Source organism: Gavia stellata, chromosome 10, assembly GCF_030936135.1.
Source record: "Gavia stellata isolate bGavSte3 chromosome 10, bGavSte3.hap2, whole genome shotgun sequence".
Taxonomy (NCBI): domain Eukaryota; kingdom Metazoa; phylum Chordata; class Aves; order Gaviiformes; family Gaviidae; genus Gavia; species Gavia stellata.
The window spans coordinates 22,666,469-22,694,197 of record NC_082603.1 but is presented as its reverse complement, the minus strand read 5'-3'; the positions used below and the strand labels follow the sequence as shown (position 1 = coordinate 22,694,197).

Sequence of the window (27,729 nt, the reverse complement as noted above, 5' to 3'; positions counted from 1 at the left end):
GCAGAGTTGGAGACTTCAGTGTTGGTTACGTTAAAGCTTTAAAACATTGAATTGTGAGAGGAGAATTACTTGGAAGATGTTAGGACATTGTTTTGAAAATAAATGCTTAACAGTGAGAAGAAAAATGGAGTGTGATTATAATCTCAAAACATTCCAGTTTGAGTATTTCACTTTTGACTGTGGTTGGGCTGATAAATGCTTTTATTCTAGGAGAATGTTGCAAAAACATTTGTTTATATACGTAGTTTAACCACCAGAATGTTTTGTATCGTTTCTCTGGTTATATGTACATGAGCATTAAGTATTTTGTACATTATCCGTATATCTTATATGTGCAGAGACTATAAAGATACTATATGCTGTATCTGCGTTGTGTAATGCATGCAGGTAATTGTTTTATCCTGTGACTGATGCGCTTAAAATATGATGCCATATCATATCACTCAGAAAACCAGAAAATTAGATTTGTACCACAGACTAATATTATGGAATTTCTGCTTGAAATGTCATTTGAACAGTGGTATGCCTTTTACAGTGTGTGTGTGTTTTTAACATTGCAGATGCCTTTTGATTGCGAGACTGCTGAAATGTTTTGAGGGCTGCCTCTCCTTTCCTAACCATGAACAGTTCAAAATCACCAGGGCTGGCTGGATTTGGAATCTTGAAAAACACAACCTGCCACACGGAGAAGAAGATTTCAGTTTTCTTTTCAATAATCTTCATGACGGTGGGAATTTTGTCCAACAGTCTTGCAATAGCAATTCTCATGAAGGCGTATCAGAGGTTTAGACAGAAATCGAAAGCCTCTTTTTTGCTTCTTGCTAGTGGTTTGGTCGTCACAGATCTCTTCGGCCACCTCATCAATGGAGCCATTGCAGTGTTTGTGTACGCATCGGATAAAGACTGGATTCGATTCAACCAGTCCAACATTCTTTGCAGTGTTTTTGGCATCTGCATGGTTTTCTTTGGTTTGTGCCCGCTCTTCCTGGGCAGCGTGATGGCTGTTGAACGGTGCATTGGAGTCACTAAGCCAATATTTCACTCTACAAAAATGACTTCTAAACATGTGAAAATGATGTTGACTATGGTATGTCTGTTTGCTGTTCTTATAGCTTTGCTGCCTATTCTTAGGTTTAGAGCCTATCAAATTCAAGCATCGAGGACCTGGTGCTTCTATAAAACAGAACATGTTGAGGACTGGGAAGACAGATTTTATCTCTTACTTTTTTCTTGCCTTGGGTTACTGGCCCTTGCTATTTCATTCTTGTGCAATGCTGTCACAGGAATTACCCTCTTAAGAGTCAAATTTAAAAGTCAACAAAGACAAGGCAGATCTCATCATTTTGAAATGATCATTCAGCTCTTGGCTATAATGTGTGTTTCTTGCATTTGCTGGAGTCCATTCCTGGTAAGAGCCTAACGTGTTTGCCAATTTTTAATGCACATCACTGTATAAAAGTTATACTTTTTTATCTCCAGGTTTTAAGGTGCTTTAGCTGTGATAACAGCTCTATTCACTCTTCAGTGTATTAATTTTACAGCATATTGCCCATAATGTATGTACCTATGCATCTGTAACAAAAATGGTAATTATTTTCCACTTCTGATCATAAGGAAGATAGATTGAGTAAGTATAGGGACTGTGAGGACTTTATTTCCAGTGCTGTGAAGCAGACAGTGGTAGCAGAATGGTGGCTAGAATAAATCAGAGCAAATATTGAGCTTGTCCAAAAATTCAGTGAAATCTTAGAGTGGCAAGTCTGTTTAGTCTGTACTATGGTTCATATCATTTTTTATTTATGGTAGTCTGTTCATTGTTATTATTACGGTTTGCTGCTACATGCAAACTGTGTTATGGAAGATAACAGTTAAGAACGTAAAAATCCTCCACTCCATTAGCAGGGTATTAAGGACTTTGCTTTAGAGTCATGTTAAAAACCAGGGGTTGGCAGTGGGGTAAAATAAGAGTTTGGTTTAGACCTGACCAAGCTGGGTTTGTAATCTGGACAGATGACTAGCAAAGCTGCTCTGTGCGGTCGGTGCGCTTTCTCAGCTGTCCTGGCTGTAACTTAGGACTGCTTGCTGTTAACTGCTGTGACTCTTCCAAAGCGGTAAGTGTTGCTCATGGTAGCGTGTCCTCTAGCAGGGTCAAAGGAAGTGGGGTTATGATATGGGAAAGAATTTGACAGCTCCTGTTGTATGATGGCATTGTAAAGCTGATATTAACTGTGACTCTTTTTACTGCAGCAAACCTGACTGAAGAAAATTTATTTTTTTACTAGGGTGAGAGAGGTTAAGTCACAAGTGATATGAAATCTTAATTTGTTTCCTAGAAACAAGGTCCCATAGTTTGCCACTGATGTGAATGAGGAGCAATTTTGGTTTGGGCTTACAAATACAGAAATTTAAATCTCAGATCTGAATCAGATCCAGCTACATCTCATCTACTCACTGCATATGGTATAGTATGGAGCTACCTGAACTAGTTCTAAATTAGATACTGATATTAGCCTAGCTGCAGCAGTTGGGTGTATCTGGCAGGTAGCATTTCATTAATCCAGTATCACAGACTTCAAGGAGAGAGTCTGGATATGAATCTCTGCATCACTGAAATGCACAAAAACTCTTTCACTTTTGTTCAACACACAGAGAATTTTCCCCTGCATCTCTATTGATTTTTCTAGACTTGTTCCACAGCATAGTTTAAATTCATGTTGGCTCTTGTCAGTGACCTGGCTGTTGTGTATAGAGCATAAACAAAGTTGACAGAAAAGTATAGCAAGCTTTTGTAGTGAACTTACTTCCAGACACCTCCTGAAATTTGTCTGGGGCAAGCCACAGAATGGTTTTCAAGAAAAGCAATGCAAATGATGGCTTTACTTTTCATGAAAAAACAGTATATTATCCTCTGGTGACATTTATTTTCAGATAAAATAACTGTCCTTAAACATTGGAATTAATTTGGTTTTTAAAAAGCCCTTAGGTAGCAACAGGGCTATAGACTTTTTTAATTCAAAAGAGATACTTCATTTATTCAACATATGAAGGACACTAAGTTGCAACTACTGTGGTTGTTCAGTGTTGGGAATTGTGTTATGCCTTTCAATTTTTATTAATTATAAAAACATAGTTTTTAAAATCTTGACAATCTTTAATGAAATCACAACAGTGCTTTTGTTAAAGTATTTAACTTCATCTAAGTTTTAGTTGACAATGAATTATTATTCCAGCAGCACATTTTTTTCCAGAGGCTTTTCAGAGTTTGGTGTTTTCATCAGCTGGTGGTACAGACCCATGAATGACTTCTTGCTTAATTTTGTGCTTGGTAGTTTCGGGGACTTTGTTGCAGAGGGAGGTGATACACCAGCAATTCTGGTTCATTGGGTGGCAAATCTGCGGGTGCTTTCTGTGCGTTCCAGGCTCGCAACGCTTTGCGTCTGGATCTCTTAAAATCTCTTAAAATGAGGTGAGCCAAACTATCACCAAAATTAGCCTGGCAGTATGGAAAACAATTGTGCAATATGGACGAATTCATGTTAGAAACCTGAAGTTAAAAAAAAGTTAGTGTAATGTAAGGTAGGATGTAGTTCTTGAAACAAAGTTCCAAGGAAGTGAACAATTGGTCTTTTAGCCAGAGAGTTCAATAGTCCGGGAAATGCGAAGGGCAAGGTCCTTGGTAGGTATTGCCTTTCGTAGCTATTAGGATCATAGAGTTGTCATCAAAGTTAATTCTCTGAATTACCAACTCTTTGTTTTGACAGCATTCTGTGCACTGAATACAAACAGAATTATAAGCGCAGCGTTACTTTAGCAAGCTTGATTGGACTGCAGTGGAGCATACGGATTCAGTGGAATAAAGCTTTGCTAGGAATGTACTGCTAAAGTGCTACAATAAAGAAATCCAGGGTTTTTCAAAGTGTATGATTTATGAAGAATTACTGATCCAAATCTTTGTCCGATTTATCTGAAACGTCTCAGGGCTTTTAATTTGTGAAATGAATTGTTTAGATTCTATAGTTTAATCAGCATATACCAAAATATGTATTTCTTGAAATAAATATGAGCAGATGTTCGTAGGTGACATTATTTGGCAAAGTAAAGTAGCTAAATACATGCTTGTTTTGCATTCATTTGCATTCATTTTTTAATTTTTTCTCAAAGCAAAATCTGTAAGTCAGTGTCAATCTTTGGATTGCAAAGTTTACCCACGTTCTCTATCCCAAAGAGTATACAGAAAAAAATGTTATGTGAGAGTAGATTGCCTCTATATAAACCAAAGCGATTAGAAACCAAACAAACCTTCAGAAGAGAAAGCGGAGGAAGGCGGTGCAGTTTATGCCACATGTGGTTTGCAGATACAAGAGTTTGGATTTATTTGGTGTGATTCTCCATCTGATGGCGGGTTTGCTTTGTTTATTTTTCTTCTGTTTTTAATCTAGTCTGGTGTTACGTCAGTTGTCATATTGAGAGTAACCAAAATCAAGTCTATCCAGTACTGTAATCCAACTGCAGATTTGACTTCACTATTAGTTTTTTTCTTTTTTTCCCAAGTGGAGTTATATATTCAGTCACTGTCCCGTGCTAAAATCACCTTTAGATGACATCAGAGGCACAAGACCCTGGCTCGTCCTTTGTGGTGTCTGGTGTGGAGCTGAACTTGACTTCTGCACCTGCTCAGTGGTAGTGAGCTTGTTTTGGTGCCTTTATGTATCTGCGCATATGTATATATAACTTAATATTATATGTAATAGAGGTCGTGATTGATTATAATACTATATACTATTTGAAGACTCCTGGAGGTCTGGAGTGTTTTTCAGGAGCAGAGCCCATGGCAGGGCTCATGTGGAGCTCTGCCTGGGGCTGTTGGACAGGGACTTTCTTCTGATTTCTTCTCTTCCTTCTGATTTCTTTCCTGAAGCTCCATCTCATTTGTTCCTCAAAAATGAGCAGCTTTTTCAAGTTTTCTGCTACTGTGTGGGACTCTTTCCTTAATGGAGTACCAGAACGAGGGGTGCTCCCTGCTTCTTCCCTTGTGGGGGAACATTTATCTCCTTTTGAGGAGTTGAGAGCAGGAGGGAAATCACAAAAAAAGTAACAAGTGAAATTCATGAGTTTTCCAATAATCTATGTAGTCAATGATTTGCAGAGGCACGTTTGTTCTGACAGTCCAGATAATTTTGCTTTGTGATGGGTAATTCCAGGAAAATATGTTCTGAAGATAGTAACATCAGTTTCTCTGTGTAGTAAGTCATCTTTTTTCATCCTTGCTAGAGTCTTAGCCCTTTGCTAGGGATATGTGAATTTTGTCGGATAAATTTGGTCCCTAGGGGTTGGATTCCCAAAGCAAATAGTTGGGCTGGAGCATTTTGTGACAAGCATCTCTGATGAAATAGGTTGTTATATAAAGCTGGTTTTTGGCTGTGACTTGACGTCTGGCCTGTCATGAAACAGCTTGCTTTTGGAGCTGTGTTCGTATGAGCAGATTTTGACTTTAGTACGTCAAGTTCTGTGGGGCTCAAGGGATAAAAACATTTTAAATTTTGTTTTTGGAGTAGCAAAGTGAACTCTCTGTAATTATGGACAGGAGGGGTTTATTTCAGAGTGAATTTATCTATGGGAACAAATTATGATATGGAGAAATGTATAATCTTTCTCATGTGTGGAACACAGTCTTAACCTGAGAAAAATACTTTTATTAAATTATTCTTGTTAAGATCTTTTTCCATGCAGTTATCTGATTACTTTTATTCCAGTTTTACCTCCCCTCTACTGCAGAAGATAGCAGCTCTTTCTGTTTTTTTTTTTTTAAAGATCTGAGCTATTTATTTCATATGATTAAATCAGCTCTTATTCAGTTGCTTTTTTTACTGCCTAGATTAATTTCTAGCAGTCTCTTCTCATGTCATCTCTTCCCTTTCCAATTTGTTATGCTAATTGCGTCTCTCTGAACTTGCTCTGACTTCTTCTTGTCCTCAGATTGTCTCACGCAGCGAGGCTTGATGGTTGGTTTTCGTGCACCTAGGGCTGCATTTAGCTTATGATTTGCTGAATGACTCCAACCGAGAAGCTGCCGGAGCTGGTCTGAGTGGTCCTTTCAGTGACTATGCTGCCGGAGGAGGTGAGAAGGGCAGTGCTGCGCTCACAGGGATGCTCTTGGTGGAATACCCCTTACCCCAGCCCACCCCACCCTGGTTGCTTCACCAGGTATTTCGGGTGCTGAGACAGGCTCACGGTTGGCATGTGCTGAAGGAGGTCAGTGGGTTGCAGGTTTTACACTAACTAAATTCTAGGCCACGTAGTTGCATCCAATATACAGTACTTTGTTGTACAAGGCAGTCCTCTGTGCATCTCATTTCAGTATTTTTGTTACCCTTGAAGCATCTTCCTCCATTCCTGTTTTCTGTATTCATTAACAAGCTGGCAGTTTAAATTTCTGTTATACTACCTTATGCTTATATGTGCGATGGGCATCATTTATATGAGCTCATTGCTTTATTAATGTTGTTTGTATGCCTTCAAATATTGCTAGTTGGATTGTTCCTGCAACAAAACAGTTACTTAAAAATTTGTCCCTTCTCTTGTGTTCTCTGGCTGGTGATTTTCATAATTGAAAAATGCAGCTGAGAAGAAGCAGACACAAGATGTCTCAAGATGCAGGCCCACGCTTTGCCAGGGAGGCCCTCGTCGCCATGTACCGTACAGCCACCCCGATCTCATGGGTGGCTGCTCTGCAGAAGCGTATTCTCTTACAGAACCACTGGCAAAACACGTTGTTAGTCAAAGCTGCAGCCTCTGTGGGCTTGTTGTGCCTACATAGGCACTGTCAACAAGGAGAGTGATCTTTTCTTTTGAAAAAGAATAAATTAGACTTTCAATTTCCAGTCATCTGTTCTGAAGACTGAAGGAGATAATCTTAAATGTGTTTAGCTAGCCTTGCAGCTTTGAATGCCATTGCAAAAGTTACTTTCACAGGGGAAAAACACTTTTTCTGTCTTTTTCAAGATTCAGATTTAAGAAGATAATCAATGATAATTACTATGTTTTTGCTGGCTCTTGTCATTGAATTCTTGTCATGTTTTGCTAGAACAGTTGTCTATTGACACCATACAAAGACAGGACGTGCTGTCACAGTAAAGAAGATGTGGTTTGAGTTGGGTCTGGGCTACGCTTCATCCCCTGCCTGCGGCAGGCTGATGGGCACAGGAGAGGTGACCTGTTGCAGGACCTCCATGGAATACCTGTTGGACATTGTCATTGCATCTCTTGGGTTGGCTGCAAGCCCATCTCAGGAGCCCACTTCTGCCACAACCATTTAATAAATGAACTAGTTTCATAGGGAAAAGAAAAAAGCTTTTTGCTAGCAGAAGGCCTGCTAGATACGCCTATTTATCTATAGTCCAAAGCATCAATACCATAATGGTTATTGTCAATGGCAGGGTGTTAATTCTCTTCCAGGCCTTGCTGTGTCAGGAGAGGTCAGATCAGGAGTGGCTGTTTGACTGAATAAAATGCTCCGAGTTCCTCTGGAAAGAAAGAAAGTCCCATATCAGTTTGTTTGTGTTTCAAGCTACACTAGAAAAAAGGCTCTCACTCATATCATGGCCTTTTAATTGCTTTCCAAGTTTCTCAATACATCCTTTCACACTGTGCAAATTCAATTACTATTCCTGCTTGAGTTCCTCTGAATGAACTTCTGATACTCAAGGTTAAATCACTGAAATGTTAGTGTCATTCCTAATATTATGGCCCAAAAGATATTTTGGAGTAAATTGCTGATTTTAGGGATTAAGATGAAGGAGAACACTCATTTTGATTGAAGTTTTTGTTAGTCTCAAGACAGAGGTATCTTTTTAGCTTTGTTTCCTGTGGAATAAGATTTAAGCAGCAACTCAGACAATTCAAGTGTGTTTTTGTATGTCACCATGAAAATACTCTATGGAAAGAAATTGTAGGTGTTTGCAGAGAGAGAACATCAAAGCTCAATACAATGCATTTAAAAATTAAATCCACCTATTCAGATGTGCTTCTGTGATACTAGAAACCCTTGGATAAGATGTTCATGCCTTTTTTTTTTAGCGTTGGTTGTAGTCATCTTTCTTTTATTTTGGATTCTTAAGAGGCACAGCTGACAAATTTCCACCAGGTTAGATGAGAAATGGAATGAGCATCGTTTTAGAGTATACCTGCCTAAAACGATACTGAATTTCAAAGGTACTGTTTCAGTATTCAGAACTGGTCTGTTCCTATTTTCATCTTTCACAGTTTGTAGAGATCTTCTGGGCCTTAGCCTTTCTGCGAAATACGAACAATTTAAAAAAAATGTTTTTAAGTGTGGGCCAGGGCATAGTTTATCACAGAATGCTTAGAAACTCTATATTAATTGTGGCTATATTTGTAATTCAAGTGTTTACCACCCTCTCACAGAAGTCAGGGAGTTGAGCAGCTGAGATACTCTCTCAACAGGAAAGAAGTTCTGGAGAAGAAATGGACAGTGGTCGGCATATTGTCCTGCAGTAGTGACATGAACCAGGGAAGGAAGAAGAGCTGAGATTGACAGACTGTCCTTTACCAGAGGCTTTTGGAGAAGCATAATTATGGGTTTTGTTATCTATGTTTACTTGTGCTGTTTGGAAAAACTTATGTAAAGCCTTTTTCTGAAAATGCGGTGCCATCAGAATGCAATGAGGTTGGTTTGTTTTGGAGAGAAAAGGTAGGGAAGGCAGGTTTCCAGTTGTGTGATAACATTCCATTTTCAAAACAATGTGGTCCTGTTTTTTCTTTCAAAATTGCTTGCCGCTTGATTTTTAAATTTGTATTATATATGCAGGATTAAACCATAAAGATCTATAAATTGAAACACAATACTTTGTTCCAAATAGATGTCAGTGACTTTCCCAGAAAATTTTGATTTTTTTTTTCAGTTTTGAAGTTGCCATCTTAAAAAATCAAATTCTGAAAACTTCAACCAAATAAATTTGCCATTCATAACCTCCCCTTAATTATTCAGTTGGTAAAGTTTTTGGATTCTGTGTTTGTTATTAAAAGGAAGTCAATTTGACATACATTCCAATTTTGTTTGATCTACAAGAATTCTTCCTATTTCCTAGATATTACACTTATTCAGGCCTTTCTTGCTTGAAAATATCATACAGTGCATAACCATTTTTGGAAAATATCATACAGTGCATAACCATTTTTGGAAAATGTCATACACGGCATAACCATTTTTGGATGGTTATTTTAGGAAAGCTCTCTTTCCTGACAATCTAAAGACTTTAAATGGTAAACTTGTTGCTGAAAAGTCTCTGGGACAAATACACTTACATGGAACAACTCCAGAAAGTCCTGCAGCCTCACCAGGTTTAACATGACAGACATCAGGGTGTGATATATGTTCATATATTCTATGAGATAGTTATTATGGTGTTAATTCACGGTCTTAAGTTTCGCATGGTGATTATAAATGCTTTCTAGCAGAAGTCACTTGTCTCAATAGTAGTGTAGAATCAGTGCATGTCTGAGAGAGCGCATTATTTGGATCTTCTTCTGGGAAATACGCTGTTTAGATTTAAAACAGAGCAATAATTCTTATTTCACATGCTTTTGACTTAGATTTTATATGAAATTTAATCAGAAATTGCTGAAATGCAATTCAGGTTACAAGCTCCCCGGGGAAGAAAGGTGCCTGTTTACTGTGTGTGTGCACAGTGCCCCGCAGAACAGGAGCACGATCCCGTCACGGGTTTTGTGAATGTGCCTTTAGAAATAGTAATGGTCAGGTGGCAGAACATTGCAGAAAGGGTTTACAGCAGGAGTTACAGTGAAGTTTTAGTAATTGTGATTCATTCTTTCAGATTCATTCTCATCTTGGATGGGGCGAAATAGGTGAGTGGCTGAATGAACCTGAGCCGTGTTGTAGGTAATATTCTGTCTCTTGCTGAAGGATTGCTCTTATTTACTCCAGACAGAGCAGGGAGCGGAGAGCAGCTCATAAGCTTGCTATTAGCTCCTCTTTTTAATGAGCCGTGTGAAGACCTCATTCAGAGGCGCGTGCCGATGGGGGGGTTTGAATGGCATTGGAGTTGTGTTTCGGCATGATTTCCTGAAGAAGGCTGAAGATGAGCCTTCGTGTAAGGGATGTCCTGAGCTGAGGTTTTTAAGACAACTAGGCCTCAATACTAAACTCACAGAAACCAAAGATTACGTTTTCATTGGAGAAATGGAAGTTAATGATTGATCTCCAGCTGGTCCCCTACTTGCTGTCCCAGAGCTGGGTGCTGCCAGCTGACTCAGGTGGCTTGAACCCTGTATAAGCTGGCTGTGCGTGTGCTGCACAGCCACCCCAAAGTTCCGGGAGTGAGGGAAGATGTAAAGGGTGTAGTGAGTCTGCCCGTGAATGACTAACATCAGGACATGAGGATGTGGCGAGGAAGACTCTGGTGTTGGCAGGGATGTGGCCAGCTGTGTTCCCCTCTGCCTCACTGCATGGGAAGGTGTTAAAACAGACGGTGAAGCAGGAGGAAGATGAGGATCCATGTGAATGATAGCAATTTGTTTTAGGATTTACAGTCCATTAGTGAGTTAGAAATAAAATTGAATCCACTTTTTACCAGGAGCCTGTGTTTGCAGAAGTAGTGAGAAATAAATAGCTCTTAAATGGAGATGTAATTTTTCTCTTCCCTCCTCCACCTAAAAGGTGGTCCAGTTGCAGAGCAGTCCCTTTTAGTTTATGTGCCAACATTAAAGAAAAAAACAATTGCAAGTTATATATTCCAACTTGGTAAATATATCGCTAATTCATTAGCCCTGATATTTCCATTCACAGCTTTTTAGTGTACTTCTCCAGAATGATGCATAGAATAAGTCACTTTAAAAAGGAGATTTTTTAAAAAAAATTAACACGAAAGGAACACATTATGTCTTCCTTTGCCTCCCACCAGATTTGTAAATACTGCAAATCAGATAGCATCAAGTCATTAGATGACTATGACTCCAATCCGTCTTAAAAAGTTTTCATTTTCCTCCACTGTGTATGTTGCATACATGGTAAATATAAATGTACAGAAAATGTAGTTACAAATTAATATATTTTTTAATTTATTTTCCCCCTACACCTGTGTAATAAACACCATAATTTCTCAGGCAATTAAACTGAAGGTCTGACTCCATTGGTAGACAAGAGAGCAGGTTCTTTACTTTTTTAGACCTGTTGTTACTTGAGGTCTTGCAGGCTTGGTCAAACGTCAAAGCCACCTGCACTCCTGAGTTCTAGAAGAGGTGAAAAGGCCACTATATATCATGACTGACTCACCGCGAAATTCTTCTCCCTTCTTTTCACACTTCTACTATGTATGGGTATGTCTGGGTTGGGTGGTATTTGCCCTGAAAGCCTGCATGCATGTGCCATTCCTCTGAAATTGGGAAGTGACCTGTCCAAGGAGCCCTTAGAGAATTCAGCCTAATTCTTGGCTTCTTAGACAAAAGTAACAAATCTGAGAGAATTAAAAATGGCCAGGTAAGAACTGGCAGATCCTGCATTCCCCATAGGAGAACGTTTTCTTGCTTTCAAAGGCATAAGTGGAAGATTTGTCTCTGGTTGCTGAATCTCTATTGTATCTTTCCTCAGCCATGTAAATACAGTGGAGGATGACTTTAGTAATAAAGCAGCATGAATGTGGTGATGTTTGAAAAGACAATTCACTTTTAAGCTATTGATTTGATCCTGTGCATAACAGTAATTAAATGCTGAATTAATTCTATAATTATGGACCTTTGCAGCTCCTTTTTCCTCCAGGTTGTCTGTATATTGTCTCTTTTTTTCTTCCCTTCCTCCCCAGTATGATGTGCTAGCTGTGATTCTTTCTTTGGGTATTTGTAGGGTATTAGTGAGAGAAGTTCTGTTGCTCCCAAATCAATGCGAATATTTGTTTAACCAGTAAAAATGTGATTGTTTTCTAAATGAGTGTGAAAACCTGAAAAAGCAAAGCAATAGAAGAGAAGTAATATGGCGTTTCCAGGGTTTGAAGCTTTACCCAACTGAGCCTAAAGGAAGAATGAATGGATCCTGAATACATATAGTTCTTCAATACTTATACGTATAGTCCCTAAATACTTACTTGATTTGATTGTTTTTCTCGGGATGATTCTTATTATGCAGTATTAGAAATACTCTATTGTTTTCTGGTCCCAAGAGGTCTAGCAGTTGTCCTGTAAAGTTTCTCTCAGCATTGCTGGGTGAAGAATATTTTAATTTTATTTGTAAAATCAATTTTTTTTGTACAAGAGATTTTTGTTGTAGACCTTGTTGTTAGGCAGCAATACATTCCTCACTCTATGGAAGCAGGCTTTCTTGTGAAACTTGAAAACATGTAGCTTAGGAAACAGGTTGTTTATTTGACTTTGATACGGACACTATGTCTTTTGATTATGAAGTGAATCATCTACTGTTTTCAGCGCTAAACTCTTCTCTGTCCATATCCATTCTGCTTTCCTTTCAAATGAGTTAATCAATTAAGCTGTGAGAGTAATTGCATTGCTAGTTGAACCAAAGTATTTCTAATTTTGAGAGGGTGGAAAGGAAAGAAGGAAAATAGACTGCCAATCCAGGACAGAAATATCTGGATTCTTTTGGAGAAACAAAAAAAGGTGAGCTGGAATGCTTAATTTAAGCCCAACCTGAATATACGTTACTGCAAACCAGATGCAAATAGGTAGCGTCTAAGGGGAAAGTTGACAGAAAATAAAAGCTTCACTTTCAGTTAATGTTTGTGAGTTTATGCACACAAAAAAAATCCTTCTCTCTATGAGGTTTACTTCATAGTTGCATTCCTGCCTGACATAGAGCATGATGATGCCAAAGGCAGTTAACAAAATATAAATGGTAAGTATAATGTCATGGCACTTTACATTTTTTTCAGTAATTTTGACAAATTCTTGCATACATAAAAATCTCATTTCAAATGATGTTTCCAAATGTTTGCTTGGAAAGTGTATTGCCTTCCATAAATATTTTGTGTAAAGCTGTGAAAACACAGATGGTGAAAATGTCACACTTTACTCTAATGGCACAGTAATGGAGTGCAATAGACTGCGAGTCCTCTGCAGACCTGAGCCTGTGTGAGGAGAGCAGAAAGCTCAGAAGAACTGAATGGCTTCAGCAAGGAGGGATCATACGGTGAGGTCAGACGGAGCTGAGCTGCTGGGTGGCAAACACCCACAGAGCCTTAATTTAATGTCACGGCTGCAGTGTCATGTATATGCTGCTATACTGCGGTCCTTTCTTTGGTGTTCAGTTGATGTGAGATCTGCCCGATGAATTCAGAGGGGTGCTTGGGCATTCCCTTTCAAGGCTTTGACCTTGCCAACATGAGAAAAGGCGCGTGTATCCTGAATGGTACCATGTTGATGGAGCAGTATCATTGGCTGGTGAGAAATCGCCTGGTCACAGCATCAGCTGTGTCTGAGAAAGGAGCATTAGAAACGATTTTCATTAGCTTTGTTGAAAATGTTGTGTTTTCCTGATTTCTCTATACTTTTTTGACTTTGATCACAGCAGTAGCGCTTTGGGAACACCTCTGAGCTCTGAGTGGCTTTACCTTTACAATACCTCCAAAAGGTTTATGCAGCTCCATTGTAAGGGTGGTAAATACGGAGCACGTGGAGGCTAAATAAACACCTACAAAATGTTTTTGCATTCTCAGCTACCTCTGGTCATCCGAATCTTTTCTGATCCTCTGTCTGTCTGTTTCTCGTTCGGGTTCTGTGTTTCTCATAGAGGACTGCGACTCTGATAGGGGAAGGTCTTTCTCAGACTAGCTGCCTTTAACAGGATAATAAGGAAACTTGCATCTTTAAGGATGCTTATCATGTCAGGTAGTAGTTACCATCCTTGATTTACCTCTTTTGGCCTAGAACTTGATTTTGGGAGGTAGACACAGATTTTTCCCCAACTGAATAGTGAGCCAGTGGATCCGTTGTTAATTTTTAGTGGCCTTATTATTTTTTCACAGAAGCATACATGAGGGAAAAGGGGACTCCCTTATTTTGCTGCTACTTGTCAAGAGCTGATCCTGCAAAACTTTACACATGGAAGTATTATGTATCCCCTTAAAAGTACCCTCTGCACTTTAATGTGGAGGAGAACTTGCTAACACATTTTGTCTTCTCCAATTCCTTTTTAAATACACGTTTTTTATAAAATCACTATGTTCAGTTAAAATTTACTTGCTAGGCCAAATCTGATATATAAAAGTTGAAGGTATGGTTCATGTTTTTCTTTTAAAAAGAGAAAGAAAAACAGTCAGGGAAAAACATGTTGCAGATCTAGAACATAAAAAGCATTATGTGGCCTAAGTAGTACAGTGTGTGTACTAACATTTTGATGGCAGAAGTGGTGTGCTACATATTTTTCTTGGAAGCCCTTGCTTTTAAACTGACTTATGTAGAATCACATAAAAAATAAAATGAAGCATACTCAGCTTTGTGGCAACAAATGCTTGGTTTGTATACTGCAATATCTATGTAGCAATGATATAGGCAATTTGCTGTCAGTGTTTCTTTTCTAATGGCTGTTCTTAGGAGATATGAAATGGTACATAAAATGTGAAGATGGATACATTTTGACTTCTCTCTCCCCCTCTTTTGCAGATTTTTTTCTTAAAGTTTGTGTTTATAAAGTACTGCAAAGTGTCATCTTCTATCAGCTCTTGCCTATAGCAGACTGCTGCTTCTTTGTAGCATGTATGAATAATGGAAATTCCAAAAACTTCAGGAAATTCAAAATAATGATACAGTTTTTGTTTCATGGAGTGGGACATAGTAGAATACCACCTTGAGTCCTATGTGGTTTAGGAGAAGGGGATGTGCACCTTTGGATTCGACATGGGCATCAGTGACAAAACATAAGTACTCTGAAAATACTGAAAAAACCATGGACTTTCTTCCATTAATGGAAATTCTCAGAACTACTTGTAATGAAATCCAGAGGAAGAGGAAGAGGTTTGGGAGGGTCTGCAAGGTTCCCACAGGGAAATGGAGCCTGAAGGTTGAGCTACAGAGGAAGAGAATTTCTGATATTTGTTTGCACATAACAAAATTAGCCGGTCTGCTCTGCTCTCCATGGCAATCTCTTGGTGACTGGTTTTTATCCAGTTTCCTGAAGTCAAGGATAGAGCCTGGATTTAGAGCCTATGTGCTGAAATGCATCAAAGTAGTATTACAGTTTGCCATGTTTCCTAACTAGCTGTAAAGTCTGCAAAGGCTGCTTCGTGTTTTGACTGGCTGTCCTTGAGTACTAACAGGAATGTGACTAAGCAGCACTGCCATTTAGCTTATTAGTTGTTCTCATATAATTGAGATCCAATTGGAAGGGAAATTAAAGACATGCTGTTTATATCTGGAGAGTGGTGTGAAGCTTTGGAGCAATTTTTTTCGGTTTGTTGCGCTGAGCTTTGTCCCTAAGGGAAATTGCAATTCTCTGATGCTATCTGCTAGATGCAAAATTGTAGAAGTCAACAATTTCAAAATGTTTTTAAAACTTTCCCATCAGACTTTCTGGGTCTTGCAAAGTGAGCTTTGGTTTTAGCAAAGCCTAAAATTGGACAGAAAGGATGGAGAAATTTAATGTATTGTGTCCAGTCCTTGCTTGACACGAATTTGATTTCTCTGTATTTGTTTTTAGTGACAGGGAATTCTCAGGTCTTTCCTTAAACCATCAAGGACTAATATGAGTCAGTCTTGGTTTAAAAAGTCACTTTTACAGTTATGCTTTTATAGTTACTATCCTAAAGAAAGTGTGAGTTGTATTGGTTACATCATGTGATACTTTCATTTTTTTCCAAACCAGGGAGACATGCTACAGCTGTGTTCGTATAAACATTGTATAACCCAGCAAAATGCTACTTGGATTTTTAAATTTCTAAATATGCTAGAAAATGTCATGAGTTATGTTTACTGTTTACCAGCTGGGGATTAATTTTTTGAGTCATACTGCTGAATCTGCATGAATATTAAATTCAGTTGTGGAGATCAAAGCCAACTAGATATGATGCAATCGCGGTGCCTCTTCCCGCTTCCCCACTTGTGTGCTGCTGGCTACAGAGGACAGAATTCCTTCATCATACTAACCTGATGGACCTACAGGGAAGGAAAATAAAAAAGTCAGTCTTTGAATTGGTTTCTTGACTTTGAACTAATAAGAAAAAAGAAGTGTTCTTTCTGTGCCTACAGAGAAGGTCCTGCTCTCAGGGGTCAGCTTAGCACTGTAGGAAGCGCTGATTGCAGTTTCTGAGCCGGTGATTTGTGCCAGTTCAGTGACACGACTTTCTCGCACCTAGGGAGTAAATACAGACTGTCTGCATGTTTTGCTTCATTGAAATCCTTTATTAAACAGCTGGTAGCGTATTAGACCTTTTTGTCATTTATGATTTCAAACTGACTTTGGAATAGTATTTTAAGAATTTAAATTTAAATTAAAAAATTGGCCATGAAAATGTGATAGAAATAATAATTTATATTGGCCTCACTCCATTCTACCCCTCTTCAGCTGGAGTTTAGCGTCTTGTTCTAGAAATCATCAGATTACTTTAGAAAGGCTCCAGTAGCCAGGACCTGGTTTCCTCTTTGCCCTGTCTTTGCATGCAGTCAGCTTCAGTTGCCTGCAGTTCTCTTACGTGTTTTCTCAGAAGACATAGAAGAGCTGCCAGTACGGTGCAGGCTCTTTGGAGGAGTGAGAAGCTGTCTGGCTTCGTACCCGGAGACAATGTGATGGTAACATGTCTGTCACTACCACTGCTCTGCCACAAGTGTTTTAGGATAAAAATTCTCATGCTTGGGGTTGGACTGAGATTCTCTGTCTTAGTCCAGGCCTATACGGAAATCTCAGCCTCTCAGAACTTCAAAAAGTTGCGATACCATTTTATGTTGGTTTTAGCGATACAGAAAGGAAACATTTTTTAATTTCTGCATAACAGTCCCAAATAATATAAGTAATATGGCTAGAAAATTCTTATTTTATGGAACAAAATTTGTAGATAGTGTAGATTTTATCTACAGGGATTTTATATGCAGGGATTCACAGCTGAGTTGCTTAAGCATTTAGCTATGTGCATAAGCTCTACTTGCTACTTGTGATTTCAGATATATTATTTTTTGTATGTCCAGCATTCAGGAGAGGTAACTTAAATGTTCTGGATGAAGCTTCTCCAAGTATCAGAATCCGTAAAATTACGTATCAAATTTCCTTCTTGTCCTGATTTACTTATGTAAATCCATAATCAAAACAGAGGTATTTTATGTTGAGCCAGCAAGTTGAACAGCAAATGAATGGATTCATTTAGAGGTGATTACTGCTAAATGGAAAGGAATCTCACAAGTTTGCTAGGCAATGTGAGAAAATAATACAGTTTTACAAAATCTGGATGGAGCTATTTTTCCTAGACGGCAACATCTACTGCTTCCTCTTCCAGGCATGAAATTGCATTGGATTTGGCATTTATTAACTTTGCAGAATGCAAGAGAAGAACAACGAATGGAATTTTGAAGTACATCAAGAAGCAGATTAGGAAGCTATATGTCTGTATTAAGTCAAGCATGCAGTATATCTGATAAGGACGTTGGTCCATGAGCTCTGTTGTGCTGTCTTTTGCTGCCCAGTCCTACTTGCATGAGTAAGGAGTATTCCCTCCGAGTTTGGCTTGTGGTATTGGACCTCTAATAAAAAAAATGTAGGCCTGTCCTGAGAAAACATCCCGTGCAGAAGCCAAAGGAGTTGTCCAAGTTTGGGTGGGCTGCTGATGTCAGAGAGGAACGCGCCCAGCGGTTGTGGGGTGAAAAGCAGAGTCAGGGAACTGACTTGTAAGTGTTTGTGTTGGCTCGGTGCTGAGACATTCCTCCTCCTCGTCACACCGGTTCCCAGCTGTGCTTCTGCCAGTCTTACCAGCTTCCTTAGGAATGTTCCTAGGGGCTGTCTTCGCTGCTCCCATAGATGTCCATACAGAAATGCTTGATCAAATGCTTACTCAAGCAAGTAGAGTCTCCTTTTGTGCGTTCACTCTGTTCCACTTAAGTTTATACTCAGATGTGGTAACCTGCAAGCTATAGGTAGGGCCTAAGAATACAGGGAAGCATTTAAAAAGAAGTAATATATGTTTGATGGAATCTTGAGCAGGAGTTTTCTCTCTTCATTCTTTTTTTTGTTTTTTTTACAATGTATCTTTGTGAAAATCCGACCCTCTGCACTCGGACAGACTGACCCTACCTCTCATCACCCAATAAATCAGTGTACTCGTAACATCAGTTGTAACATATCCCGTTTCTTAGTTAAATAACTGTATCACTTTAAAGGCTTTGGAACTGAAAGCCTTACAGTGTTTCATCTTTCTACCAAAAAAGTCTTCATGTGCTTTCAACATTAATAATAGAGAGAGATAATTTACCGCCCTCTGGCAGATTCCTGGCTTTGCAGAGTCAGGCTTTCTTCACACAGGAACTCAGGTTACAAAACCTCAGTGGCAGAAAGCCTGTAAAGGAGGGCTCTGCAGGGCAGGAGCCCCAGCGACGTGTGTTTCACTAGGGCTGGTGTTTCAAAGCCTAGGTTGTAGCTCTGCAAAGCAGGGACGCCAGCCCCAACTTACTGGGCTGGTGTAGCTCTTGGGTATCCTCTGCCAGAAGCAGTCCTGATGAGCTATACTGGAAGACTAATTCTTCCAGCCATGTGGAGCTATTGGCTCCGGCAGCGTTCACCTCCACAGGTGAATGAAACCCTCTGTGTCTCCATTGGCAAGAGGAGGGGTATCGGTGGTCTTTTTCACCATGGCTTTAATGTTCCTAGAAACCTCTAAACCCTCTGATGTCAATAAATTGTGTTCTGTTGCAGCTTAAAACATGTGAATCTTCTTGATAAAATCAAGGTGCTGTATTCCTTATGCAGACTTTAATTTGGAAAATGTGGAAAAATAAATACCTTTCATAAAAATGTTCTCATCTATCAGTGCCCTCTATCCTTGAAAAAATCTTGGCATGCTTTTTTAGCTCAAATTCTGGATAAGTTTTTATTCCTCGCTAAGTTCTTATTCCTTGCTCAAATCAATCCCTGGTTTTGGAGGGTATTCTCTGCCTGGTTGCCATCCTCTGCTCAAGGTTCAGCAGAAGTAGTTCAGCAGAGACACATGTATGTCCTATGTAAAATATTAGAGGATTTCTAGGATATGTTGTTACAGACGTTACATGCCTGAAAGTATTTACTTTGCAATTGGGATGCATTGATGCTGTGAAGGTGTGAAGGTTAGAGATAATGTTGAAACAATTTCACTCCTTTACATGCTCTCTTGGTGTATTTTTTTGATGTATAATTTCAAAATGTTCCATTTTCAGGTGACAATGGCCAGAATTGGGATAAATGAGAATCGTTCAAAGGAGACCTGTGAAACAATACTTTTCGCTCTCCGAATGGCAACATGGAATCAGATTTTAGATCCCTGGGTGTACATTCTTCTCCGGAAAGCCGTACTTAAAAACCTGTACAAGATCACAAGGGGATGTTGTGGTGTGCACATCATAAACTTACACATGTGGGAACTCAGCTCCATCAAGAATTCTTTGAAGGTTGCAGCAATATCTGAGTCACCAGTAAGTTCCAAACAAATAAACCTACAGCCACTCAGCTCTACGGGGCAATAAAGTTAAACACAGTGTATGAAGAGATGATGGAGGCAACACTCATACCTGGGCAATACCTTAAAATTAATTCCAAGGCTCAGTGGTTTGGCATTTGTTTTAAATTGTGAGTGGTTAGCTCTTGTTGCTTACCAGTTTGATATTGCTACTCCAGAAGATGCACTTGAATGTTTTAATTCCCTTTAGAATACATCTCTTCCAAAACTAGTAGTAGAGTGATAAATCATCCTGTATTTCTCCCTTCCAGGTACTAAAATGAACAGGGTTCCTTATAATACTCCCTACCAAATCCTTTACCTTAGCAGGCTTCTTAAGAACACACTCAAGTGTGAAAGTGATCTCCAAGGTGATTTTTAAAAGGGGTAGTTTTTATTCACCAGTGATACCCCCAAATCCTTTGCAGAGTCACTACTTCCTAGAGTAAAGTCCACCATCCTTTCCATAAGGGTATTCTTTGCTTCTAGGCATTGAATTTTCCAATTGGATATATAAAAGACATTTTGCTTGTGCCCAGTTTTTTAAATGATCCAGTTTGCTTGGTTCATTGACTTGACCTCTTAATTATTTACTGTTCCATGGATTTTTGGGAGAGCTGCAAACTTCATCAGTGTAAGCGTTCCTTTCAAATCACTGACAAAACATGAGGTTCCCTGTGGGAACGCAGAAGCAGATCAGCTCAGCTTGCTTACAGTTATATTTTCAGATCTATCGGTGAGTGTTTAGTCCTTTTGACAAATCTTGTTGAAACTAACAGGCATAAAGCTGTGGTTAGTCTGTAAAAAGAGTAAGTTTTTTTTTCCCCCCAAACCGAAGGAAGTTTCTTGAAGCGTTCCCCTGATGCATATGCTGAAATGCTCATGAGGTACATCTGCTTCACTTGTAAAAGGTCACATGTGGCTTATGAAAAATGTGCGTGCCCAAATGAGCACCTCTGCAGGGTACTGCACTGGGAGCGTGGTTGCGTTTGTAAAAGCAAACTGCACACTCAGTTTTTGCAGGGTCTGTGTCTGAAGAGCTGAGGGCATTCAGTAAATTTGAAGGTAGCAGAAAGATTCCAAGACTTTACAGAGGAGGCCCTTCACCTTCAATGCTGCTAAAAGAAGCTTTGTTTTTTGTTGCTGTACTTTGTTCAGAAGCAAAAATTAGAGTATCAGAGACTTTGTAGCAGAGGGATTGTTTTAAGATAGAAATGTCTAATGTTATTTTTACCTACTTAACTTCAAGTAACTACATTAGTGAATTGTTGGTGTATTTGGACAAAGCAGTTGAAAACTGATTCACCAAGAAGACAGTCCGAGGGACCAAAACTGTTCACAAACTACGAATTCATGTATGTGAGAATAGTTTGTCAGTAAATAAAAACCCAAAAGGTTTTAAATATATAATTTTTTTTTAAAGCTGTTTCCTTTTTGTTTTAAAAAGGTTGAAAAATAAATGGGTTAAATAACCCTATAATGAAATGGAATGGCTTCGTTTACCCTGAAGAATTTCTGTATGTGAGTTATTTCCTCAGTCACAGAGCTGATAAACCGTGGACGGATTTGATGTTGGTATAAGCTCCACACTGTTGCTTTCGTGTGGGTTCTGCTGAAATCTGGAAGTGTTCAGTCAGTGCTCAGTTTGGCTTTTTCATTTCATAGAATGTGATGCCAGTGTATCTATTGACGTAAATTATTTGTTCTTTATAGAAGATTGTTGTTTTAGCAGCTACAAAAAAAAATGTTGGTCTGTAAATTGTTGAGATATTTGATCGGTGAATGAAGCTCATCAATGTTGCATTTTGTTACGTGAATAACTGTAGTTTGTGTAATTCATACTGGTTGACTTGTAAAACAAACAAAAGTTTATATGTATATGTGATTTCTTATATTTTGTGTACTAATACATATTGAATGTAAATTGCAAAGCCTCATTAAAGTTATCAAACTGTATCTTGGGTGTTACGATATTTTTGTGTGACAGAAGAGATCTGAAGTTGTTAAAAATAATCCTTATGTTAAAAAAACCTCACGCTGGATTCAGGCCAGCCACTGCCATTCACACGTGTGATATCAGTTGTGAAGGCATGGAGGAAGGCAGCGAGAATTCAAATAGGAGGTGTCAGTGTCCGTACACTTCATTTTCAGGTGAGCAGCCCAGTGCGGTTGGTGGTCTAAGGCAGACAAGGTCAAGTTCTGAGGATCCATGCCTAGAAAATGCAAATAAAAGTGGAGCTGAGAGAGTTCGGTGTTTGGAATTAGTGTTTTTGTCCAAATATTTTCCAATGTGTTACACAGACCCTGATTAGTTTCACATACACTATGAATCCTGAAACAATTGTGAGTTTTGCTTGTTAATATTTTGTCTTGTCCAGTGATGTGGTAGCCTGCAGAGGCAGCTCAGGACACAGCCACCCGAGGATCTGCTACCACTGAAAGTGATCTGACTATCATTGCGTTTCATCTCACAGGAGAGCCAGCAATGTGCTGTATTGTATGATTAGCAAATTATATGTTTTATGGAATATAAGATTATGAAAAAAAACAATGGGACAGCTTCACACTAGAATCTGAGTATTGCCCAGGCAGGGAGAAAAGGGCAGTCTGCTTAGCAATGTGCTGGTGATCTCTTGAGAGGTTGGCTAATGACGTGAGCAGTCGCGAGCTGCCTGTTTACTGCTAGGCAGTAATTAGTGTTTCCAGAGCAGGCAGGGGCAGTAAGCGTTCTGGTGGGAAGAAAGTGAATCTCATTTCTGACTAATGACCAAGGAAATCCTCAGTGTGGGAGAATATTTTAATCTAATTGGGATCTTAAGCAATGCAGGCTATATAAGGAAGCACGTTATCCTAAACCGAGGTCCTAGCCTGGGCTAAATCAACCTGTTGAAGCAAAGAAAGCTTCAGTAACAAGTTGCTCATCACGGGCGTTAGGCAAATATCCATAGTTCGTTACCTAGATGCAAAGATAGAGAGCAAGGTTCAAGGTCTTTTTGATCTGATTCTTGAGGCAAAGTGTCCACCTTGTGTGCTTGTTTTCAGATATTCATATACATACCAGTTCTGTAGCCATGGTGATCCTTTAGGACAAGATGTTGGGACGTTTCAGATGCACCTCACCTGCCTATACACTCCTGTAGGATGTTACAGGTAACACAGCACACCTCTGATTAACTGCATAGGTTGGCATGAGATTTAATCCTCAACACTTGGGTCCTGGGAAAAAAAAAGCATTCAAATCCCGAGGGAATTTATAACACCTACAGTTTACAACAACACTTTTGTTGTATCCTAAAAAACCCAGACACTTTTCAATTTAAACTTCTGTGATCTGCCAACATTAAAAATGGCAAAACTGTTTGATTTCAGCAAATGATGACTTGATTCAGCTGCATTATATTGAGAAGAGTATTTACTCCTTGAATAGACAATGTTTTCCTGGTGAATGTAGGTTACTAAATAGTCTTAAATACTAACAGTGTAATGCTGTTCTCTTTGATGAGATCAAAGAGGGGCTGTTTAATATGAGTAGTTGCATTTTGTGATCTTGAGATAACCCTGAGTTTACTGCTTTGTGATGAGGAATAACTGCAAGGATGAAGACCGATTATGAGTTCCAGTACCCATTGGTCATCAGACAGTATGAGTGTGTATCTCAGATGGAAAATATTGCACATTAGTGCCATGTTGATTGGTTCAGTAATAACATGCTTTTTATTCTCATATGAATGACTTGTTTATATGGTGGATTGCTCCGTATCAGTGGATGCAGCAATGTGGGGACTGGTGGTGACAGGTATTGTGTGTCTCATGGCTTCTTGTCTCAGGCACTGGAGCTGGGTAAGCAATGGGAAAAATACAATATTTGATTCTCTACATGGAACAACCTCTGTCACAGCTCACTTTACTGTGACCGTTAGTACACCCAGATGGATGCTTTGGAAGGAGACCTTTTTCTTTTTTTTGTTGTAGACAACAATTTAGACTGGCAAGTAAACAATCCCCTCTACACCAAGATGTTTGCCATGTTGCTGCTACCTCAGCTTCTTGGGCTGCTGGGGCGCTTTTGGAGTGAGCTGGCTGAACCACGACTGGGAGAACGAGGTATCTGGCCACGCACTCCTGGTGCTGCCTTTGCACTGGTTTTGGCATTTGAGTGCACCGTGAGTTGACTGACCCTGCAAAAATGGCAAAAAATACGACTGTGGCAAAAGAGGGAGTAGCTGTTTACAGGCATAATGAGTCAAATTGCTCCATGTTGCAGTGCCAGAAATTTTGCAAGGGTGAAGCAAAGAGAGCGTGGAGGGAAGTGCATCAGCAAAGTGAAGGGCTATGAGACCTCCCTTGCTGAGGAGCTGTTAATTTTACTCAGCTGTTTTGTGAACCCATGCCCTTCATGGGAGGAGATCAGGCTGGTGAGCAGGACCTATACTTGCATATCATTATAGGATTCTTAAATGCAACTCACAGATTCATTAGCTCATTCTTTCTTCAGGCTTCTTCAAGCTTTCCTGGTTATTTAAACTAATTAGGTCACAATTAATTTCTTTTTGTGGGGGCTGAAAAACGCAATGACTGTTGCAGGTTTTTCTCTATCATCTGTTATTTGTTCTTCCCTGGTAAGTAGTAATGCAGACTTTTTCTCATTTTATTTTACTTTAATAGTGTCTGGCAAATCAAAACATATTTGCAGTCTGAGCCTTAGTGTAGTTGGTGCTCTGCTTTTATGCAGGTAGGTACAATATACATCTATGACCCGCAGTTACTGGCTCAAGTAACTTAAACACTATGGTTGAGTAAAAATTCTTCCCTTTCTGAGATCTGTGCAGAAAGGATCCAATGCTAGCAGGGCAGCAGAACACAGATGTGAATACTTCCAGCTCTGTTCTCCACCCTCCTTCCAGTACCAAACGAAAGGTCTTCCATTTTCCATCTAACTTTTTTGGTTTTTTAGGAGAGAAATACCATAGGAAAAAAATCCCATCCAGCTCTGGAGAAATGTAGTAGTCTGATGATTTTTTAGAGGTTCTATGTTTCGAAGGGATAGGCAGTGCAATCAAGGAATGTATCTGTTGGTGGAAACTGAGGGATGTGATCAGAGAGCCTGAAAATTGTGCAAAACCTAAAACATTAGGTCTTACTCAGTACAATTTATTCATAAGAAACAAGAAGCCAAACAAACATAGTATTTGCAGCAAGTTACAGGAAGAATTAATAACAGAAAAATACCAAATGTCTAGTCAATTACAACTGTTTGCCATAATACATCTGACCCTCCTTGTATGGGGAAAAATGCTTCCTGTGAACATTTCGGCAACTCCAAATGATGGTACTTTAAAACCAAATCTATTTACCTCACTTGTCCCTTTTTTCTACTGCCTCCTGTAAACAAGATGACGTCTGAAGCGATTGGACAATCATTAAATATTGAAAATATAATTTAAAATGCAATTTAAAAAGTTTATAATTAGGATAAGTTAAAGAGTGACATAGATATCCTAAGGACTTTGTTTCTTAGCAACACGTTGACCGAGTCTAAAAAAAAGTCCTGTGGTTGCAGGAATATAAACATGTATCTATCTAGCTGTTTAATTTCAGCACCATGGTTGCAAAATAAATACTTGCTACAGAATTTTGCAAAGATAAACCCATTTCCCTTTTTTTTAAAAATCTGCTGCCAGTAGTGGGTTGACAAGTTAAAATACTTGACGCAAAAAATTGTTATCAGTAAAACATCACTACCAAGTAGCTACCATTCCCAGCAAAAGTTTGTGTGTGTGTATTTACTTTCTTCTGAATCCAGCATAAGAAAAATACCTTAAGTTCCATTATCAATTATAAATTCAGATGTTTGTAATCTGAAACAATTTCTTCTTTGGATTACATGTTTTAGTCCTATTTTTGCTTCAGACACACTGAAGGCAGAGCTGTGTGGAAGTGAGGGCTCCAGCAGGAGGACGTATAAATGTCGATGCCAAAGCAGCCGGGTAGCCTAGGGCGAAACTTTTGCAATGTCACTTGGACAACTAATAAAGTTTAAATTCCATTTCAGGGTTCAAATTTTTGATTTTTATAAACCCTGACGAGCAGTGACTTCCAGTAATTTCTAGGGTGCCTTGATTTTCATCCATTAAGTTCCCCAGATGCCTGAAACACGACGTGCTATCTGCTGCTCCTTCTGGTCAATGTAACACTGTCATGAGAGGAAGATGAAGAATGCAGAACTTTAATCCATGATTGCCTGAAGCAATTAAATCCCTGCTTCCTAAACAGTAATTTGACATCTGTCATCTATGTTGAAGATATTCTGGTTTGCAAAAACCAGTGTGACTGACCCCCTCAGCAGGGAAGGATCGTCAATCTGCAATGCATATCTGGAGTTCCTCTCAACAGAAAACTGTGCTGAGCACCGGCGTCCAATTATTGCTTAACTCATGACAACCAAGTCCCTGAGTATGAGACCTTGAACTTGATGCGTTCATCTGGTATGTGGGTGATGTGACCTTCTCTGTTCTCCCTTTTCTTTCTCTGGTATTTTTCCACTGCAGTGGAGACAATATCTGAGGCCCTTGGCTGTTACATCTTGGCTGTTACCAGCCCCTCTGTGGTGGGCAAGATTTCTCTTTCCATGGTGATGAACTCGAGGAAGCTGTACCACCAAGTTTCAAAAGCACAAGGTGATACCCACCTTCAAAGCTTGCCTTGCTCTTAACAAGGGGTTGGACAGGATGACCTCCAGGATCACTTCTAACCTAAATTATCTCACGTTTCTTGCATAAATTCTCAGCCATATGTCCCAAGTCAGGCTTGTCATCAGTAGAGCTTATTCTCTCATCTGTATTTGTGGCTGATAAAACAGGATTTCTAGGGGCTGGGCTTACTCGGTCAACAGATTTGTGCCTTCTGGCAATTCTATAAACTTCTAATATCAGAAGTTCCTTGTAGTTACCCTTCTTCCAGCCTATGTTGCCTGCTACTGTGGGAGATCAGCAGTGATCCCCTTTAATTTCAGCTTTAAAGAATCCAAACCAAATACCCTTTTTGGTTGCACATCCTGGCTCTTAAAACTTAACAGAGCACATTAAAATGTCTTGTTCATGGTTTTACATCATCTCCCAGAAGAGAAGGGGTGATTTTTAAGAGAATGTGGTGGCAATATGAAGTTTTATACGATGTAAAATAAAATAGCTCTTTCAGATTTATCTCCTCCAAATGCACCCACATGTTATATGCTTCTCTGCAAATACATTTATCCAGGAGATAATTTTTACTGCTGTACTACAGTCCATAGAATCAGAAACTCGCAGACTAATAGCACATGGAAAGGCAATGGTAAAAGGTTTTTGGGAAAAAGCTGGAATAAAAAAAAAATAATTCTCTTCTCACTGGGAGCTTTAGAAAATAACCATAAAAATTCCTCTGCCACTATATTTAAGAAGTCTAAGGTGTCTGAATCTGACAAGATATAAGTAACACCTTACTATTTCAGTGATCCTCTGCCTCCTGCTTTTACACAAACATCATACAAGGCCTCGCGATGTGCAAAGGGCAGGGAGTCTTGGGAAATGTAGAAACCTCCACAAGAAAGAAAAGCGCTCACTTCTAAAGTAAAAATACTTAATTAAAAAAAATTCTGACATAAACTGTATAAGAGAAATCATCACTTCTCATTATCTAGTGCTGTCTGTTCGAAGACTGCCAGTTCAAAGCATTACGGCTGCAGCTCAGGGGTACGCTTCGTGTGTCCCACCAACGGCTCCTCTGCACCTGCTCTTTGGGTGGGCCGCCTATTGCGTGGGAGTGGGAGCTAATGGCCGGAGGGAAGGATAGCGGTTTGGATGATTTAGCTTTCAAAGCTGAATAAACTATTCTTATGTATGTAAGAAGTGTTTATTGTTTTATACAGAAATATCAGTCTTTACACATGTCTTTTCAGTAATTTTCTCTTCCAAGAAACCATTAATCCACTACAGTGAGAGACTATCATTCTTAGGCTGTGGTGTTTTATTGCTTCAGTACAACATAACCAGTAAAGTGATTTTTAAAGTATTTGCAATGTTTAATACTACATTTTATTTGG

General features: G+C 39.2%; 1 protein-coding gene across 2 annotated transcripts; it reads left to right on the top strand.

Moving 5' to 3' along the window:
• Window positions 1-619: 619 nt before the first annotated feature.
• On the top strand, window positions 620-19,677 carry PTGFR (prostaglandin F receptor). Of its 2 annotated transcripts, none has more exons than XM_059822267.1 (2): window positions 620-1,087; window positions 19,372-19,677. In XM_059822267.1, the coding sequence occupies exons 1-2, from the start codon at window positions 620-622 to the stop codon at window positions 19,675-19,677; spliced, it is 774 nt and encodes a 257-aa protein (XP_059678250.1). The 2 variants fall into 2 exon arrangements, with proteins under 2 accessions (XP_059678250.1, XP_059678249.1); XM_059822266.1 differs by having other exon boundaries at window positions 620-1,408.
• The last annotated feature ends 8,052 nt before the right edge of the window (window positions 19,678-27,729 follow it).